Below are 22,546 nucleotides of genomic sequence, written 5' to 3'. Positions count from 1 at the left end.
AAACACAAAGCATGTCTGAAAGACTAGATTAGTATGCAATGTGCCTGTAAATATTCCAGCCAGCAGAAAATGTGAACATCTTCAGACTAGCGAAACGGAATAGTTACTCGCCGCTTGTATTCATCAAGATAAAAGGGCATGCATATTGACTCATGAAATTGTTCATTATAGATTATACGAAAGAGGTCGACAACTTTTCAATTTAGCAAGTGGATCATCGTCTTTCAAGTTGCAAAATCATTTTAATTACGAAAATTCACATATTAGGACACGGATTACTCTGTTTCGGCGGATCAAAGTAATTTTATTTTAAGAAACTTACGATTTTACGAGTGTATACTAGAGATTCACGCAATCGAATATCTTAAAATATATGAAAAATAAAAAACACAGTAAGTAAATAAAAAAGTCATATAATATATTTAAAGATTGGTAAACGTAAAACTTATTATGCACATTTTTTACACCAGCAGGATTCAAATAATAGTGCAGCAATTTAGTGGATTCAGTAATAATATATTATAGATTATTAATCAAACGATTTACACATATTGTCTGAAACCAAATTTATTCGCGAGCGAACAAGCCCAGCATGCCTTCTGCTTACTTCCTTTTCAGACCCGCACAGTTTCTTCAACATTTAAAGCTTCGAAAGGTATTTCCGTTTCCGTGAGCGAGTCTTTCCCGCGTACCCTCCACAGTCCACATTCCTTCAGTATTCGCAAAAGTCTGTTAATACACAGCCACCCCCTGTCTACGGGATAAAGCGATTGCCGAAGTTCGTTACGAAGTTTAGCAACGAGAGGGTATTGTTTAAAAAAGCAAGAGGAAAGTTTCGTTCATTAGCAGCGTAGAAGGCTGCGAGGCTGGTTCTACGATAGATAAGGATCTACGCGATAGTTTCGCGAAGAAAACTGGGAAAGTAACGTAATTTCTAAATTCCAATTCAAACTGTATATACATGTATATCACAATTCAATATCCTGTGAGAAAATGGTTAACGATGGAAGTCCGTGACATCGACATGGATTCCAAGGTGATCAATTTCCCTTGATTAATACGATAAATTTACGGCACACTAACTTATTCAAAGACTCGCCTGACCGTTACTATTCTACAATTCGTCTAATAATTTGTTGCGCAATTCCAATACTGCGAAACAAATAAAAGCTATATCGGTATTATTGCTTCTTTGATCTGTAACTCAACATAACATCTTGTGCAACTTACAACAATTCGGCCAATAATTCTGATATTTCGAATTATTTCATCGACCTATATACACACGTGTCATTTTACCAGTGCTTATGAAAATATTCCATAACTCGTATTTTTCTTCGTCAAGTTTCCACGTGCATGAAATATACTCGAATCATACGAAATACAAACGCGCATAAAAAAAGATACTTAGTAATTAAAATACTGTTGCTAAAAATTTAGCTTGAGCATAACGTTGATGATTTAAATATAATCTGAATATTTTTATCGATAAACGACACTTTCATTTGTCTATTTTATAAAGTCTTTTGTATGTTTTTGTATAGCTTAGTGTCATTAGTACACCGAACATGTCGGTAAGCCTATTTAAATATCTAGATATTATGGTTAATTTACGATTGGCAAATAGAATCGGTTACACAAATGTCACCCGAAGATATTTGCGGCCTGTTGCAGCACTGTATAAAGCCATAACAAGACAAACATTTACCGGAAGAAAGATAGAGCGTAGACAATGTACTAATGAAAAAGAAAGAGAAAGGTGATTAGGAAGAAGAGCTGGAAAAAGAAAGAAAGGGAGGGAGAGAGAGGGGAGGGAAAGAGAGAAAAAGAGAGAGAGAGAGAGAGAGAGAGAGAGAGAAAGAGAGAAATGTACAATTTACGCGTGCAAATGCAAACAACCAATTAAGGCGAGACCTTTGACGTAAAAACGGGCAAAGCTTGAGCACGCGCGCCAACATGTGTGTGTGAACTTGGTTGCCTTTGAAAAAAACACCACCTCGCTAATATTTTATAAATGGCCGGTCTTTGTCGCACGTAGCTATATGTAGACACGCATAGGTAGCGAACAGTGAAAGCAAAAAATTACCGCGCGGGCTTTCACAGTTTACCGGTATTTTCGTCACTGTCGCGAAAAGGCGTTACGATTTGTGAAATATGAAACTGGTTCAGGAAACTGGCGCTGGGTTCAACAAACCATCAGTTTTCGTTATCGCTATATTAATTCATCAACAGTAATTTAATTTGTTAACTTTATACGTACTTTATGTCAACATATTGATTAAAGAGAAGATAAAAAGCTAAAGTGTTAAAATGTGTATTTATAAAAGCTATGTATTAAAAAATAATTTGTAAATAAATGATATTTTGTTATTTTTTACGTTTTTATATTGTAGGAAGAAAACATAAAAAATAAAATTTTTTGTAGAAAAACTTTCATTATTTAATTCTTTATTTGATACGAGGATTAATAAAAATATTGATTTTAAATAATAAGAAACGTATTCTTACAAGTTTCGTATAAAGCTTATAATTAAAGCTGACGAGAAAAAATAGCTTATAAATCATAAGATACATTAAAAAATAACCCATTAGCACCTATAGAAGAAAGTTCTCTCCCAACGAACAACTTTATAATAGAAAGTTCTATGAAAAAATTTCACCCTTAAAGAAAGTTTCTCGACTTTAGGTTTTTCCTAAGAAATATTATCAAAAACTTTCTTATAGAAAGCACTCACGCAAGCATACGGTATGTAAATTTATGTTCTATTCGATAACGATCCAATTGATTTCCGTTTTATTAATAATATACATATGTACTTCATATAAGATAATTATAGTATTTATGAGCGCTATATATATCATGTATAATAGAAAGAGTGTATGTGTGCAGAGTGTTATAATTTAAAGTTATATTTCATATAAATAACACTCGTTGATAGAAAAAATTCAATTAATAATGTTTTTCTTATTTATTACAATTTGAAAATAATTCCACTAAATATATAATAATATTTGAAACGTTGTAAAAAAAACATATAATAAATTTAAAATATACATGAAAACAAAACTTGGTTTAATTTGCATACATACATATAAGAGCACGCATTTATATTATACTATTTTTTGTTCGTTATCCCGTTTTTATACATGAATTAGAGATGAGCACGTGGATATAAAGGGAGCCAGCCATGCAGCAAGCAAACTATCAGTATCACAGTACTTGTTTTCGTATGCAGAGGCAAGAATGTTAACGTTTCAGAAATTGTTGCTAACTGGGGCCCGTTGATGAAGCGCCACTTGGGTCAGGAGCACATAAATATGCACATGGGAACGAGCACAAAGGGCACAAAATTACCAGACTCTCTCCCTTTACCGTGTTTTCTACACTTTCATTGCGAATGAGCGCGCTCGTGAGAAACTAGCTGACTGTGTGCCACACGCGTTGCAAATTCATTATAACACATGAACAAACGTTTCTGTATATCATGTAGCGGATAAAGTTCTTACATTAGTCACAGTGTTATATTTAAAGACAATTAATGTTCAACTTCTTTGCGAAGAGCAAATAATGTGCTTTAACATATTCACCGAAAATTATTAACGCAAATTAAATTAACAACAAACATTTTTCCCGTTATTTGTGCAGGAATGTATATCACTTTAATTGAAAACAACTTTACCTTGATCCAATAACAAATAATTCATGCAGTGGGTTACTTTATATATAAAAAAAATTATCCCCGGGTGCGCGCGCTTATGTTGCCCAAAAATCTTATATTTTCTAAACAAATGCTAGTGTCTCGAGTGAATATACACAAAAAGTATCTCATTCTTTTTTTATAAAATTTATAACATTCCCAATTTCTCACTATGTTGAAAGCAAGTATTAAGTTACAAAGTCCATATATTTCGGTCATATCAATGCGCAAACAATGATATGGGTCGCGAACAGAGTTTAATTTTGAAAGTAACATCGATATCAATCTATAGAACTTCCTACTTATTGAAGCGCGGCACTCTACATTGAAAGAGCAAAGACAGAAACAGCTATGACTCTCCGAGCTTTCTATATCTGAAATAATCAATATCGAGATGAATGCTACGCGCTAATCAAGACAAGGAGTCGTTAAAAGATATTCAAATTGGTTTATATAATTTTCAAACGCAAATAAATCTACGATCTCCACTTCGTTATATTCCGAGAACTTATCTCTATTAACGAATTCAAGTTAAACTGTAAACTTGCTTCTCAATCTAGTTATAGACTATACCATTGCATGCAAGAGTAGAAAGACAAATTACAGGTGTGGCTCAGCTGGGTTAAAAGGCCACGCTGAAAGAGCAGCTACTGAAATAATCATAGGAAATTAAATGAAAGAATATATATTTTCCAAGTATTGATGATGAAGATTAATACTTCGATGCAAATGTAATGTAGACGTAAGATCTCTAACTTTCAAGCTTGATACGTTTGTTCACGTTTAATAAACTGCCGAAACTGCGCCAATGCCTTTGTATATAGCGTTACAAAAGGAATTCCAATATGTGCAATTATATTGAAGACTATATGGCTTCTTGCGTGTCAGTATTAACGTGAAAGTTCTCGAATAACAATCTCTTAAGTTTAAGCACTTCGTTTTATCTAGAGTTATTGCTGAAGTTGAAACAAATTGCGAACCCATGATTTGCGCATACTTGAAAAGTGCTCACGGAATTTGCCTTACAAGTTTATACTTTTCTAAATTATGTCACTTTTAAGACAACCACTTTTCATTCTCAGTGGTTTTATATATCTTTTAACTTTTAATCCTTTTTATGATTCTCATACGGACATCAAGTATTCGTATTCAATGCGGTATTCAATGATTGTATCCGGAAAATAAAAGCATATACGTGTGGCTATGGATAAACCCCTAGATTGAGAGCTCCATTTCCAACGTCGATATCGATGCCGAAATTCAATAAGGCCGCGTAACTGCGAGCGGGCTTTTATACAACATCACTGCGGTTTCTCTGGCGGGCGGCCAAATTTTGGACGCTACACGGCGAAAATTTCGCCGCTTTCTGTGGGATGGTACGCCAGCTATGATCTTCCGAGAGGAATCGCCCCACGGTCGGATAGCGACAATATCAATAGATCTCTCTTCGCTGGTTAATTCTAGGTTTTTTTTCCATTTAGTCGTATACGGGCGATACGGGATTAATTATCGATAACGAGGAGCCGCTATTAATTACAAGAGACAAGCACAAGGACAGTCAAAATTCGAATGCGCTGCAATTTGACGCAATTTGAGCACATTTCGCTCAATTAAACGTCGACTTATAAAACTTCCATATAACAAAGTTTTTATGTGAACTAATAAAGAGAACAAAAAAACAGATAGCCTGGCCAAAATAGCTACAGAAGAAAATAAAAGTGAAATAAAGATACCAGTGATGGACATGAGGAAAATATTTAAGAAAGAAATGAAAGAAAGGGACAAGGGATCGAATACCTAAAAGCGGAAGGCAACACGGAAGAAAATACTCTCCTCAAAGAAATATATAACAGGAAAAAAAGTCAACCACACGGTTTAGTGATGTGGCGAAAGTAGAGTGGTTAATGGTCAACAGAATAAGAACCAACCATTTCAATCTAGGGGAAACGCTAGCAAGAAAGAACATAATAGATAATGACAGATGCGAATGCGGGTATGAGTGCGAAAGTATAGAACATTTGCTGCTGCAATGTTATCTATATGAAGAGGACAGAAGGGAGATGAGAGAAAAAGAAAAAACTATAAAGCAAGAAGAGGGAAAGGAGATCAACATATGGAAAAGTGGGTGAAAGAGCTCAAATATAAAAACGTAGAAAAAAAAATCAAAAAAGCGATTTCTGAGGAGAAATTACAAATGAAAGATACTAAAAAATTTATGTCAAAAAATTGGAGCAATCAGTTGGAGACACGATGATAAAATTAGTCTTATCCCAAATATTAAAAAAAAAATAAACCAATGGAAAGAACTTAAAGTATAAAGATGCGACACATAAAATTTACTGCTAGCTCGATATTTATTAAGCATTTAATGAACTCTCTTATTGTTAGGTACTTAAATAAAATCCAATGTAAACAACAACCATTTATATCTGTAACAGGAAATAGATGTGAACACATCATAGGCTTAAATGTTTGAGAGGATTAACTGCTGAAGCATATATTTCTGTCCACACATCTATTTATGTAAAGCAGATGTAACAGAAATTGATCGGATCAGCTCGTAATATATTCGGAAACAAAAAATGCACGCGCGCGTATACGGTCGCGAATTTCAACTATATTTTTGCGGATACTCTATAGTCACTAGTCCGTAGCGGGAGATGTGCAATACTCGCAAGTGCTTTATCAATATAATATAACTGTATCGCTGTATAAAAAATATTGCCGATTATAATCACCGACACAAATATCGCTCACCGAATCGACCCCGCAAATAACAAGCGCGATCGAATACAAAAAACAGAGGAGTTAATAATTGAGATTATCGAGTGAAACCGAGAAAAAGCGCAGATCACGCGATGTCGCATGATAAAATAGCGATTCGTTAGTAAAAGAAAAATACATATTCAATCTGGCAGCACAGTTTCGATGGATAAAATGGCATGTAAAATGTCACACGCGCGGGCTAATGTAACTATTATACCCAGCCAAATGCAGTAGTCACTGCTAAATTTGCTCCATGTTGCGCTCCCGCGCGAAAAGCTAATTTTTTTTCGAACCATCCATCTCGTCACATTTTACCTCCCGACTCACTCGTTAATTAATTTGCTGCTGTTTGCGCTGCACGTTATTATTCCATGCTGCTCGCAATTTTTTCATCCAATTCGCGAGCGAATCTGCTAATAACACCGCATCGAGGAACACGCGAACACGGTAACAAAAATGTTATCCTATCAAATGAGAGTTTTCAATCTGCGTGATAGGTTTGACAGTGGATTGTTCTCGTAATATATGTATAGTAGGCGTCATTAATGCCTTCCACCTGAAGCATATAGTACATGTAACGTGCACTATAGAAATCCCAAGAACACAGCTAGGAAGGCATTAATGACACGCCTTCTGATATAAATATGAACAGTTTTTAGAATTAATTTCGATATGACGATATGTTCAGAGGTTTCATAATTACGTGTGATATGTGAAAATTATGACTGATATTTCAAAACCTGAGAATAATCCTTCAAAAATGAGAAATGTCACAGATGAATAGTATTGAAAATGCTGCGGATTTATTTTAATTCTTTTTGAAAAGCTGCTGCATGCATGTAATATTGTCAACGATGCATAGACGTGTCACAGAATTTTTCAACAAAATAATTTAAAAAAGATTTAAAAATATTTATACCCAGCAATATATCTATAAGGATGTAAAACCTCGCAAAAATTTTGTCATACCTAATGCCTAATATAAATGCTTCACTTGAATACACATATTTTATTATTTCGTATGAGTGTTTCTTAACGCGATTTTACAATTCACACATAATTAAAACGACGGAAGTCAATGCACGTAAATTCACGTCAGCCGCAATATTTCTTTAACTTCCTATCCGATGCAATTATATTACTCGCTCGGTAGATCGAAACAAAAGCTTTCGTAGGAGATAAGTCTTATTATTCCGCTATAATGCAACAAATGCATCCCCGGAAATTGTATTTCGCTTTACGAGATCGCAGATATCGGGGGGTGTTACCGCGATAACGCGTAACTAACTAACATCGTAAATATTCGACGAGCACGCACCGCACGTGAAAAGTGAAATCAACGAGACGCGCTGTTACAGGTCAACGCTCCTCCACGCGTGCACGATTAGAAAAAATTCCGTCGCGATGCGCAGGTCGCAAGTATAATGGCATACAGGAAAAGGTGCATAATGACGAAGTGTCGCGCAGTACAGCGCGACATGACCTTATCTCGCGGAAAGTGTTGGTCTGACTTTTACATGCATACACGCCATTGTGCAGCGCGACGCGATTGTGTGTCACTTCAACTTTTGTAGCTGTTCAAGTACACGCCCACAAGCACGGCTTCTGAACGCTCGTTAACATGACATCTCAAAATTGAAAATATCATTAGCTTGAAAATAAAAAAAAAAACAGTGTCTATTGAATACAAATTAAAAAATGTAACGAAACTAAAAGAATAGTCGAAAAGTGCCAAGTATACATTGAGCTGTTACCAAAATTGATTCTACGGTTTAACTTTGTTAAACCGAAAAACTCTTTAAATATTTGCCGCAACTGACATATTCAACGACGTCGTTGAACCCATATTACAATATTTATACGGAAGATGACTAATGAAAAATCTTTTATGCATAGCTAAGATCTTGTTTACAGATGAATACACGTCCAAGGAACAAGACGCGCGGTTAATGCAACGTTAGAAACTTACGGGACCCGACACTCCAAAAGTTTCGCCGAGTGCCAGGGAGGCATTTAACAACTGCTGAACTTTCAGTCTCGAAAGTTATAAAAGTTGCTCTGTCGCCGCGGTCGACACTTTAAACTGAATCTTATGCAATTCACGTCATCACCGTGTGAAATGTGACATACTTCGGATGTCCGCCCTCGGCTTCTGATTATTTCTGCCCGAGCTATTTCAATCTGTTCTCCGCAGCCATTGCTCGATTATCTTTCGTGTTTCATGTTCGAATACAAATCTGTACGTTGCACTTTGTTCTTAAAATATCCTAACGAAACACTTCGTTATCCTCCCACCGCGCGCGAAAAGCGGTAGTAAAATTTCGGTATAATGAAACTCGAGTACATCGCGCACTTATCCGGATTGCGCTTCCGCTCCGCGTAACGCATATATTCCAGTGCACGCACGGTGCAAAAAACCACACGCTAAGAAATCTTGGCAAACCCAGCGGACCGATAGAAATCCTGCCTTACCGTAACTGGCGTAATGCGACGGTGTTCCAGCCGGGCTACCACGGAATATAGCGAATCGTTAATATATGCGTCATCCTTGGGATATAATTATACATTCGCGACGGCAAAACACGAGGAGAGAGAGAAAGAGAGAGAGAGCGTCGCTTATATATGCGCCGCATCAAACTTGGAGTACGGGTCAATGGTCTGTGAATCGCCGACAAGATAGGAGTTCGCAATAGTCGTTTCATAACGGTTACGTCGCCGCGTTGCACTTCATCGTGACACGCCGGTACGCCGAGTTATCCTATGATCGCGAGAACGGAAACGGTTTTTGAGAATAAGTATGCGACTATCGAAACTGCGCGACGTTATACGCGTTTCCAGCATGCGCGCTATACACGAGTGAAACGATTGTTTCAGAAATTGTCACTGGATTAAGATGGTTGACACAGGATTATTTGCTTTGCAGTAACGGGCGAAAAGGGCAATAAAAATAATTGCTTTATAAGTCCCTAGACACTTGCCGTTTGCGTAACGATAATCCTATATCAAAATAGATGACTCACAATTACGATCGCGGAGAAAGCTTATAAAAGAAGAAGAGTAAACTAAAAAAATCTCTTGAAAAAATTTTAAAATCTTTATTTATGAGATTGATACAATTAAATATTTTGCTTTCAAGTAAAATATGTCGTAACAGCGTATATATGATACTACGATTCAAGTCAACAAGCGATCGTTTATTTAATGTGTAAATATCACGTTATACAAAGCTATACACCATCTCGATATTATGTCTCACATTAGCTACTACGGATTCGCCGTTTGGAGCAGTAACGATATCTTTGCTTATCATGTTTCCAGCTATTATAGCCTTAACGCATTACCTTCCGCAGTTGCGGCAGAAGACACTAAAGGGATGCAGTAGAGATTATCTGAAACCTCTCTAAATTTCCGGGATGGTATCTCGAGAAATAACCTAGGAGGTAAGAGTATCAGTACTTTACAGAAAATAATACAAATAATAATTGTGCAAAATTCGCCATCTGGAGTTACATTACTGTAGCTCTTGAAGACATTACCCGGTAATATCGAAACTCGCAATGGACCTCTCGCGCTAGACCATATACATCTCTCGATTTGAATAGTATCCCTCGGAAACGGCAAACGCGATCGTATATTCGCGATGTAAATGTTTAAGGAGCACCTCGAGGAGCACCTTATACAGTAATTTTCGCGCGAATTAGAAATAACGTCTGCAAGAGCGGCAATTACGGATAGAGACTATCCTCCTGCGAGAGTGGTGAATTGTACTGTTCTTTTCACGACGCGAGTAAGTGACAGGTAACCCGGGAGCGTCGTGCAGTAACGGAAGTATTACACGACGGCCGAGCTAATTTCTGCCACCATTTGAAAATTAAACGGCACAGAAAATATTTATGAGCACTTTACTAAATTAGCTCCGTGCAAAAGATCCCATTGTGCGTTGTATAAAATGCGTAGCGGATTGGACACACCCACTGTAAGCGTGACGACAAGACGACGTCCGTAAAAACCGTATTTATTCGAGTGAATTGCGAGCGTAAGCGCGCATAGAAGATTAATCATCACAAGAATAAATTACGGAGTGTATTAACCTCATTACATGCCGAATTTTTTTTTATCAGGCAGGAAAAACTATTCCTCCACCGCGACTGTAATGTAATCTTATAACATGTTACAATCCAAGAAATTACAAGACTCTGTACTGAATTAAAATATATTGAGAACTTTGCATTATTTTCATGGATATATGTACTTTGAAACATTGATTTCTAACCGTTTTTCACCTATAATGTTTAAGATGCAAAAAGTAAAATTTTTAAAAGCTCTCGCTCTCTCTCTTTCTCTCTCTCTATCTCTCTCTTTCTCTCATTTTAATATCATGATAAATATTCCACGTCACACGAAATCGGAAGCATCCAAATTCGCGGATAAATCAAATTAGACCTGAACATTCCTCTATATTTTCGATTGCTCGCAGGAGATTGCCGCTTAAGATAGTTAGCGGCAATTCGCTGCGCTGCGAGGTGAACTCGATTTATATCCTGATATAGTCGATCCGTAACTCCTCCGTAATTTCATGCGCCGTCGACAAATATCGTTGAATACATTGTGGAAACACATATGTGCACGAACTTACCTAAAGACGCTCTCGTCGTAAGATAACAGAATCCGTACTGGCTGACTGATGCTACGTTTTTTTACTTCGTGCGCTGGCTCGATGTGTACGCCGTGAATTATCTGGAAAACAAAGGCGGAATTTGATTAGAGTTTACATAAAATACCAGAAATACCATGTAAAATACCGCGCAACTCAAGAGCTTTGTTCATAGTTTATTAATAAATGTATTAATAGATTGTAAAATAATACGAAGCAGTTTAAATCGCGACAATACTCGAGATATATATAATTACAATTGTGCCAGTGGCGTGGTAAAATAAAATGAACACAATGCTAAATTCGTCATATACCTGGAATCAAATATATCGAGCTTTTTATACGGAGTTATTAATATTTTTATAAATGATGTATTTGCTACTACAAGAAATATTCTGGTGTACTATTTTATTTCATTAATATGGCGTTATTTTCACATTCACGAACGAACAACTACTTTTATACTTGATGAATGTCAGTTTGCTTTTAAAAATTCCTATTATGCTAAAATCAATCCAGTAAATGTAATAAAAATACGCCAAGCAAATTAATTTCCATCCTCGATATCTTAATTTATGGAATGATCCTCCACTGTTCCTTTTTGGCACGTGGAATGTAAATCTAAAGATAGACTCGTATATGATCAGAAAAAGACGCGATATATCTTATTATACATTCACAAAATTCAGAATTTGGTATGGATATTAGAGACTCACGTGAATGCTCACATTGAAGTCTATTCCGCGCGATAATTGATCGTCGAAAGTTGAGCCCGTACTGACAGATCTTAATAGAAGATGTGCTAACTATATTGAATCGTGCCTGGTATTATGATACCAGCGGTGCGTGAACCTGATACGCTCTTCGACGGGGCTTCAGGTTGCGAATTCTACGGTGAGGCGGCTGCAATCTCGCGCTCGCAGGAATAGCAGCTTGCGGCAAAGGCCGGAGCCGCGTTTACAGTCGAGGTTATAAGAGGGAAGAGACAGGTGCATAAACTAGCTATAAGTTCTGGTTAACTTCAACACACCGTCGGGCTTCAATCAGAAGTTGCGAACGATAGAGCCGTAGAACCGAGAGGAGGTAATAGATAAATGGACGTGAAGAGAACTTAAACAAAGTGACGCGCGCCTCAATGAAATGCATTGCAATTCGTAACAGCGAGAATTCACCGATCAGTACATTGACATTTCGTTCTAAATATTTATGAGAATGCAAAAAGTAACGATAAATATATATTACGTAAATCAAATTATTTAATACGATAAAATTGTGATAAGCTAAAAGAACAAATTTACCGGTTTGATATATCGATTAATTCGCCACTTTGTAACGAGTTTTCGCCACAAGAGGGACTTTGACTGGCGGGATGGGCTCGACATTTCGTTTAATGGAGCCCCGTGTAATCGAGAAAGGTCACCGTTGCCTCTCGTCGCAATGGGCTTGCTTGTTAGAAACGCAATTATGCGAAGATCCACGTTAAGTTTTAATCCGATCCACTTTTATACTTGCGGAGAGTTTGCGTCCTGCGCGGAAAGCTTCTTAGTGATAATGCGATATCTTAAGAGGATAGGAGTGGCATTAACTGCGCCAGCCAAGGAGTGCAGAGAGGACCACGAATACCGGATCGAAGGTCGAAGTTAAGATGCAGCGGCGCGCTCGAGTATCACGTATATAGAAGATAACGGTAGCTAAACCACGCGCACTCCATCGTAACTTACAAACCACTCTAGCGAATAGTGCTCTCTTAATTATCAAACTTTAGACCGCTCCTAATTTCTATCCTTATACCCATGGTCTATCCAGTAATACGACGGGATGCGCGTGCCGATGTACACCCCTCGACCAAGAACTAACTGAGACTTTCTACCGCTATGCTAAACTATTCAAATATTTAATCTGTATATTTATTGTACAAGATGTGCATTAACACTGCATGCGCGGACACCGTGGCCTAAATCGATTTTTCACATTTATGATTCCCACAAAAATGGGGAAAAAAGAAATTGCAACAGTTCCGGCCTATGTTAGTATAGAAATCACTTTTTGAAACCTTAAAGATGATATATGAATTTTTATAAATTTTTTGTAACACGTAGAAACGCTTTCGAAACCCCTTTGGACTTAAAAGTACCAAGGTGTCCGGGTGAGTGCTTCAAAAACACGGTGTCCGCGCAGTGTTAAATCAATAAATTAAAAATTTTACATAATTAATTTCAGTCCTTATGGTCGTACATATTTTCGTTAAAATTAATTAAACTAGATATTAATTACGAAAATTTTAATTAAATTATGTTCATTAAATTAAATTAAACTTTGAGTTGACACACAGAGTCTACAAGAGTTTTAAAATACATTATTATACGCATATATATTCATCGGATAACGATAATGTAAACATATTATTAATAATGGTGATCACAGTAAAATATTAATTGTGCGATCCTGTCATATACGCATATATGTTACATCTACGTTAAAAACAAATTCAATAAATGTATTTAGTACAATGGCATTACCATCAATCCAATTACTTGCGGACTAATGGAAAAGAAATGCCAAGATTAAGTAAGTGGACAGTTCATGTGATATGGTGGAAAACAAGAAGATAGAGGTCTACAAATAGCCCGCAGAGAAATTCCATAAGCCTCATCCATCTTGGTTATTGACCTTAATTCAAGACCAGCCAGTCGGCATTAAGATGATTTCCACGGAGAATCGATATTTTCCAGTGCTACGTCCACTGGTCGTAAAGATAGTAATAATGGAAACGTTACTATAGCTATATATACATAAAGCGATATTATTAAAGTGGTATATTATATTATATAGTCTGAGAAATATCATTCCTAAAATAACAAAGAATAAGAAAGTGTTACTTGAATATAAAATTAAAAGATGAAAAAAGATAATATGCATGCACAAATATACATGCATGTCTGCGCAATAATGAACGTATAGACTATAAAATAATTATATCTTTTTTAGAATTATATACTCCCACATAATCGCGAAAAAATTGAAAAAATGTTTATATTACAATCGCTTTATCGCAGTCTAAAAATACATTTTTAATTTTTTTTATTTGCAGTAAAAATTTGCTATTGCATATTCATTATTTGATAAGATCGCCTATCGATATCTGTCTTTAAAATCTTGTGCAATGACATATATATATTGATCAAAAGTAGGAAAGATAAAAAAGACTGGTCGTTCATAATTTACTTCAAAGAAAAAACTTGGCAGTTATTTTCGGAGGAATAGAGAAGCTACCGTATTTATTCATCCATATGCATTTCTGTAAGTGATATTCCAGCAATACATTTCATTATTAAAATTTCAAGAATTAAATTACCTGCAGCAGGAAAAAGCACATGAAACGTATAGTACAACGAAAATGTGTAACAATAACAACGTACTTCCGTTGTTTTTATTGGACAATGTAAATATATTATAATATTATTATAATACACCATTTTAATAACAATTGTTAATTACGGAAGTATATATTTTGCGAAAATGAGCCGAGAGATAAAATATCCAGTACACGTTTGCATGGCGCATATAGCCGTATCTCCTTCTCTGGATGAGAAAGTGCCTCGATGCACTTCGATTTATCATATATCTACGCGTTGAAATAGGGATCGGGAGATGAAGAGATCGTGGAAACTGGGCAGGTGGGCAATTTCCGTGGTAGCCGTCTACCGTGATATACCCGTCTCTTTCCGGCCGTACCGCATTTACACGCGGCACGATGGAAATTTTGTGTTTCCTACATGTCCCTGCATTTTCGTAGCATTTTTGTGCTCGTCCTTCCCCCTCGATGGAAACGTAAATAACCGATCATCGATTGCTCGTCTTTCGTCTTCGAAGTTTCCAACATATATGCCTCATCAAACGGTGAGAGATGAATCGTTCATTATTATCATCGCCACGAATATACCGAACCGCGGTGGTATCGCCTATTTTCAAACGCCGTTCCATTTAGACACATTTGCATGATGCATAATTTAGCTTCATATCCATTTCATGTTCAATTTTTAAAGCTTTAGTCAATCTAAAATTCAATTTTTTACGTACGATGGCTGCACAAGAGTAGGTGCAATGTGTTATGCCTCTATAACAGCACAACGTAACAAAAGCATCTAAAAAACTGATTATAAATTCATAAGATATGTATAAATCTAACATCGTGCTAATATACATAAAACCATGCACAGACCATACGGTCCTATTAACGATAATAAATTGCAATGTCTTTCAACTTCTTATTTGATTGAAAAAAAAGTCATGATTTAAGTGATCTGCGCGAATCTGTCCGGCGAGTTTTCGAAACAATCTGTTTTCGAAATCCGGCGTAATGTTACGGTGTTTCTCGAAGAAGTGCGAGTCGCTCGGTCGCCCATTCAACCAGCGAGGTTGGGGAAGAGATTGATCTACGGCGGAAGTTGCGCGCGTGAATTTGAGGACATTATCTGATCGCATGGAGAAAGTAATTTATGGGAGTAGTTTAGCCGTGTGCGATAAAACAAATTCCACGCGGAAGAATGAACCGAAGAGCGCGAGCAAATTCTCGAGATTCCCGGAATCCTTTAATCCAAGTCCTCCATTTTAATAGCTTTTAATTAACCGGATATAGTCTTCGAGCATCAACGATTGATCGCATTGTTACAAGAAGGTCAAACCTAATTAAATTCTTGCTTTCACCAATACAGTTGCGCGATATTTCAGCAATACAGATATTAATTACGGATAATTAGCAAAGTTGTACAGCTTCTGTGAAGCTAACGCGCATAGCATTTTAAAAATGCGGATATAACTAATAAAATTTGGCTTGTTTTTCAAAGAATATGATATGTTTCAGAAGTTTTAGCGATTAAAAAATAGATGTTCAAAAGTATAGAGTGTCAACCGCACGTTTTTATTATACCGAAATTAGTATAATAATTTGCTTATTTCAATCAGAATCTATTTGAAATGTAATGTTTTATGACAGTGCTCTTACTATCTAGAGCCTGTAAAAATATTATATTTTCAAAGGTTTTAAGCCGTGGAAATTTAATAAATTAAAAATTCGCCAAAATACATCGCGATTTGAATATATACAAGTCAAATATTTAAAAAATTATGTAAATATTAATACCAAAAACGTGAAATTAACGTAATTTTGCAAAATAATTCACGAAAATGGACTGTTTACCTTTTCTAACAAGCGCGAATGAGAAAGAAAAATAGTCAAAGTTTACCTTACCAAGAAACAATGCTGATTCTCGTCAATTAACGGAACGCACGAACGAGAGATTAAATGAACTCTGTTATTTTATCATTTGTAACTGGTTGTCCTTGAACAGCCCAGGATCTTTGCCGGTCGCACCGACTCCTCCTTCCGTTTACTCTGATTGTCAGAAAACAGCTCCAGCTTCTAAACTTTGAAAACACGTTGGAGAATAGCTTCCGTGCTGCAGTGCCGTCAACAGCAAAATAAACTTCGTCGTTTATATATCTCAATGTGCGTCTTGCAAATAATAAAACTCCATCGCGCATAAATTTATTAGCGTTGACAAGAAATTAACGACAAAGATTCATGCTCCGAAATAATTGATATCGGCGAGAGAAAGCAACAGCGTGAAAAGTTAAACATTTAACACAGAGCTATTCATATATAAAAAGAGAGATTAGGATGTAAGAACCATGGCTCAACATCGAAGTGGGTTAATGTTTTTGCCACGAAACTCCCTTCGGCAGAGGATTGGGCCACAGAAAATAGAGGAAAAGACATGTCCGTTTGAAATAAGATTTAAGGGACTCGAGGGGAGAGAGAACGGTAATCCTATTTCTACCGCGCGCAGGCTCGGCAAAAGATTCCTCGTACAATGGAGGGCGGTTACGGCGCGGCATGGCAGAGAGTTCGAAACCGGACTAATTGTCGGTCGAGACGAGGTAATTCCCCGCTTCGTGCCACGGACGTCGCGTCGTCGCGGCAGAAGCCCCGTAATTGCGATCCACTCCACTTTTTCACCCCCGTTCCACCACCCCCTCCTCTTCCCTGTCTTCGCGTCACGACAAATCGAATAGGCCGACTTCCATCAGTCATCATCAGGCCTGTCCGATAGCGGATAATACCAAACGCCAGACAAGACGCGCAAGTACGCGGAATTATGCGCTCAAGTTTCTGTCACGATCATAATGCTGGTGCAGTGGGAGCTGTCCGAAACACCGCAAGCATTACCGTGGCCACGGCACGAATTGGAACGTGCCAGTCGGCATAATACATCAATTCCGCTTTTACACTGCGAACAGCAATTAGCTCGGGGAAAATATACGCGCCATATACGATATCGCGCGCCCCGTTGAAATACGTGTTCAATAGTTTCGGGTGTCACTTGATATGGCATATCTGAAAACGAATCTCTAAAGTTTATTGTTGTGAAATACGGTTGACGTATCGTGTTACCTGTTTTAATCACACGTTTCGCAGAATGCAGTTTAAGCGTGTAACTTTCGCACTCGACGTGGGCTTCACCGCTGAAAGAAAATAATACAGTACGGAAACCCACTAAAAAAAAAAACAAAAAAAAAACACCGAGAGTTTCGTGCGACATAATTATCTAATTTTTTTTGTTGCGAATATTTTAATCGCAAAATACAGTTTGAAAAACTTTAATACAGTTTAAAATTATAAAAGCTTAACTGCATTCTTTAAAAAATACAGTTACAGAAGAAAGAGCTAGGCGAGCGCAAGTACAATTATCTCATTGGATAAGCGAAGCTATTGGGAAAAGTAACGAAATATATGTTGTAAAACCGTTTTTTATATAAACCAAAGGCGGCGGTGTGGTGGATGAATTGGAGGTTAGGGTTGGGTACGTCCCTTCAAAACGCCCTTTAAGGCCCCTTGGGGTATATAAAGTAAAATTCTTCTTCTATATAAACCAAAGTATTTCTTTTATAACAAAGAGAATTTGATCAAAAGTGTATAAAATTCAAGTTTCATTATTTATAAACATAGGTTGATACTATGGTAAAGCAACACACATATAAAACCAAGTTTGCATTTTCTGCATGGAAATATCATCCTCTGATTTTGCAATTAAGGTTTCTGGGATAGGGCACGTATACCGCGATAGCTACAAGCTCGTCAATATTGCAAAAATGATCAAAGTTTAATTTATGCTTATAAGCTTCGCCATCGAAAGAGTTCATCGATATTCATCGATTATGCATGCGAAATTAGTATACCATGCAAACACAAGATCTTGCCCTAAATTTGACAAAAGACCCTCGATCTTTTCGAACTATCTCGTTTCCGCATTTCATATTAAGTTCAGCAAAAATTGCATGGAGCACGCATTTGGTTAAAGCCAGCAGTTTTATACATTTGCTACCGAGCTTGCTATACGTATACAGACACGATTGGTTGTACGTGGAATCTTTTACTATTGGGAATACAGAAGAGAGAAGGCGTCGTTTCGGAATCCCCCTTGTGCCGGTGTCTGCAGAACGTGGGTATCATGTAAAAGCATCCCGGCGAAACTAGATTCTCCGCAGTCATAGCTTATTTATAGGAAGCGCGGAGGTCGCACGCGATTGAACAAATATTTCGTATTAAAAAAAAATAGACATCGAGTATATCTTTTGTTAAATTTTATTCCGGAATTTCACCAACTTTCGGAGCGAGCATTCTGCGCGCATTACGGTTGTGGCGCGATAATATTTGCGATTTTTGGAATCGTGGCAATTGGAAATTCTGGATTCCTATATAACGACAGATAAATGACTATTGCATTTTGTATGGCGCCTCTTCATGAATATGCAGCTGCATTGTTATCTGCAAAATTATAGCTAGCAATTTCTATAGTTATGCAAAATGGGCTATCTTGATAGGGCATTGCTTGGCAAAGATATCGATAAGTAATGTGAACATATATGAACATATTTGCTGTTCATACAAATTTACTAACGTATATTACACGCAAATAGCGATATAGGTACTATATATAACCCACATAAACGCGTTAACATAAACAAAACCTGATTTTCTTTCTACTGCACAATACTATATATTCACATTAGCATGAAACAGTGTATCGACATAGAAGCATTAGCATTAGAATTACCACCGCGCAAAGCATTTAACTTTTTGACGAAATTACGAAGACGTAGTATATTTTGCCAAAACGTATGTTTGGACGATTAAAACGCTACTTAAGGAACCATTATCGCAAAGTTGTTTCTACTATCCTGCTTAAATGCAAAATCATTAGAGCAGGTCTCCAGCTTTTGCCAGAGCAACGAGTAGTTACGAAACAATATGGAGCAATTAAAGGTCTGTTTATTCCGCTATTTTCGATACAATTTGTGAAAAATATCTCTAACTCTCGATTCAAAAGCACAAAAATCTTTTTTACCAGAAAGTGTATTGACAATAGAAATAAAAAAATCAATATTTGTTTTTAGTAAAAGTAGCATAATCAATAAGCTTGAAGCTGAAAAATTTAATCGGAGTATAGAAATATAAGTTAATCTAATCTATCAAACTAAATCACACTTCTAAATTGAATTATTCTTAATTGAGTAAATGTACTAAATAATGAATAGGTACAATTTCCTTGTTCCTAGTTCTCTTCTATGTAAAATATAATTATTTATAATTTATAATTTTATAATTTCGATTATATTTATAATTTCGAAGTACATAACGTGTGTGTATTAAATTCATTTATATTATTTTATTTTAAAATCCCAGAAAATTTAATTAATTTTTAAGTTAGATATTCGATTTGGCAAGTACATATACCTATCAAAAATGTTCAAAGAAAATTTAAAAAAAGCTATTTCTTTTATCTTAATAAGTTTCAGAAAGTTTAATAATAAAAAAAAATTTCTTTTAATAAAGATCTCGTAAATAATGCTTATCGGCGTAGTATCGGCGTAAAAAAAATACCCAGGAATTTCGACAAAAACTGAATTATGCCATCACCTGACGTTAATATGATTTGTATATCCATTATATAATAGCGTATTAGGGGAAAAAAGGACAGCTCGCTTCCGTGATATCGAAGCACGCACACTGTCTAGTCGGACGTGTCGCCTGCAGTTTAATATTTTCTGTCACATAAAGTTCCTTTCGTATAAAATTGACCATATCACTATAAAATTGAATATTTATTTAAACGACTGAAAACTGCATGTCACTTTTATTTTTAGGATAAAATTTTCAATGTTTTTTTAAATCTGAAGCGTACCCGTAACAGTTTTTAGATAAGCATTAACAATGAAGAGAAAACGGCAGAAATGTAATAACAATAGACATCAATGCACGCACATGCTAAAAAGTGAATTCTGTGAAATTTGCTCTTTAACTACTACAAGCAAAATATACGCGCATTTAGCTGTGGTAATATATCATCTTTCCATCGAAGAGCTTTTCTGCGGGAAAACGTCGGTGGGACAAAATGAGGAAAAATCTAATTAAAGTACGGGAAATCAAATACGCAACAAAGAACTTGCCGGCCATTCTTCTCAGTCATGTTCTCCCGCTTCACATATTGACGTAAACCGCCACCCGAGGTATAAATGCGAGATATCCCATGCGGGCCATACCGCCGCAAAATACGAGCATGACGTTCATTGAAATGATATCAGTTTCCGAGGCGCAGAATCGATGCGCGCACACGTAATTGAATCCTCGAATTACCATCCAGAAAGATCAAATGGGTGCTTCGTGGCGCGATGGCAAATGCTAATTATATACGCGAAGCGAATTCGCTCCGGTATATACTATTCTTGGGTGTTCGCGGAATGCAAGACGCCGCTCTGGTTCGACTTATGCGAATTGATTCCGCAGGCGTTCGGTCACGTTTATTACCCTTGATAGTAAGATACGTATACCGCACACACGTATCTCTGCATTTGTGATCGAATGCGTGCTCGAGTCTTATCTGACACAAAGCCGCACATGCGAATACGCGAGCAACGGTTAAACGTCTACATGCCGCGGTACGATCAACCGTGTTCCCGACCTTACCATACTGCCGTCATGTATAATGTACGAATGGCATGGCATGGGCGCGCGATGCACAATACGACGGATAAGCCTAAGGGTGAATCAACCCTTGAATTTTTGTCGAACCCGCTGCATTTGTATTAACGTGAATCTTTCGAGATTTAGATTTAATATACACGATGTTAGTGATGTATGTATAATAGATAGTATGTATAAACACACATTTCAATGAATTTGATATTTTAATTTCTTTCTGCGTAGTAATATGAACATTACAAAAAAAGACACACGGTTTTTATATATATTACAATTGTGTTATAATCTGATAGGATGACAAACGTAGATATCTATATATTTTGCAGCCATGTTTCAGACGAAAAATCATATTTCATATGTTGCATAGCTATAGAAAATCTATATGAATACTGCAAATAATATGCAAACTTAAGTTTATATATATATATATATTTCAAGATAAAGAAGAGAGAGTAAGAAAATTTTTATTTAAAAAATTATTTAAAAAATAATGAGATGCTCATGTAAAAAATTGGTTAAACGAAATAATAATGGAAGTAAGATTTTAACGAGAAAAGAGAGAGAAAGAGAGAACCTTGATATGTTTTTTTATTGTATTTTAATTTGCAGTATCAACCCCAAATGTTAAAGATAGCTGATTAAAAGCGAGAGTTCTTCATGCTTGGTCAGTTCTATCGGGCGCAATTTGTATTGGTGCAATAATTTACGCAACTGTCGTGTTTGTGTCAAGGCAAGCTAATTAGTCAGAGTAGATATCTGAACTGACTATAGACATGAAAGGGCCTTGCTCACGTCGGGAATCCATTATGCAAGACATTGCAACCCGCACCTAACGAACTAATTTGCTGCACGTCGCGCAAAATGGAAGAGACATAAGGATGAGATAAGGAAGGACACGGGTAAAACTGCATTGGACGTGTACACGTCTCTATTGTCAGTGCAAACAGTTATCAGATCTTGCGTGACAGTATAAACCGGGGTAGAGCAATAAATTGAATCGACAGATTGAAAGCACAATGATTCAACTGAAGGTTCAACATTTACTTAGAAAGATTTAAAAGACAACTTTAAGAATCCATTTTCTACGATTTCTCATATATAATAGTATATGTGTTTTTCTATAGATTTACTATAGACATGATTACTATAGACATTATTATAGAGTATAGATAATAATACATCACATTGTCTATAATTTATGTAAAATATGAAATGTAATGTATTGTTGTATTGTTGAAAAATTATTCTAAGATAAATATCTCTTAATGTATCTTGAAAAGTTGAGCTTGACATTGATACACAACATCGATAACAATTTAATATATATTTCTCATGTGCAATGCCGTAATAATTGTTTTCACGGATCTTTTCTTAACATTTTGCGTC

General features: G+C 36.3%; 1 protein-coding gene and 1 long non-coding RNA gene across 3 annotated transcripts in view; one reads left to right on the top strand and one right to left on the bottom strand.

Moving 5' to 3' along the window:
• Positions 1–22,546, top strand: part of LOC143895932 (uncharacterized) — a 279,573-nt gene that overhangs the window by 128,313 nt on the left and 128,714 nt on the right. The gene's annotated exons all lie outside the window — the stretch shown is intronic.
• Positions 1–22,546, bottom strand: part of Invadolysin (leishmanolysin-like peptidase, invadolysin) — a 260,628-nt gene that overhangs the window by 125,290 nt on the left and 112,792 nt on the right. The window contains exon 3 of the mRNA XM_077403383.1: positions 11,101–11,201. Coding sequence (XP_077259509.1) covers positions 11,101–11,201 — 101 coding nt within the window. The remainder of the gene's footprint in view (positions 1–11,100; positions 11,202–22,546) is intronic.

Source organism: Temnothorax americanus, unplaced genomic scaffold, assembly GCF_048541705.1.
Source record: "Temnothorax americanus isolate GAGA-0224 unplaced genomic scaffold, ASM4854170v1 Scaffold17, whole genome shotgun sequence".
NCBI lineage: Eukaryota > Metazoa > Arthropoda > Insecta > Hymenoptera > Formicidae > Temnothorax > Temnothorax americanus.
The sequence above is the reverse complement of the archived record's forward strand: the minus strand, read 5'-3'. Positions and strand labels throughout refer to the sequence as shown.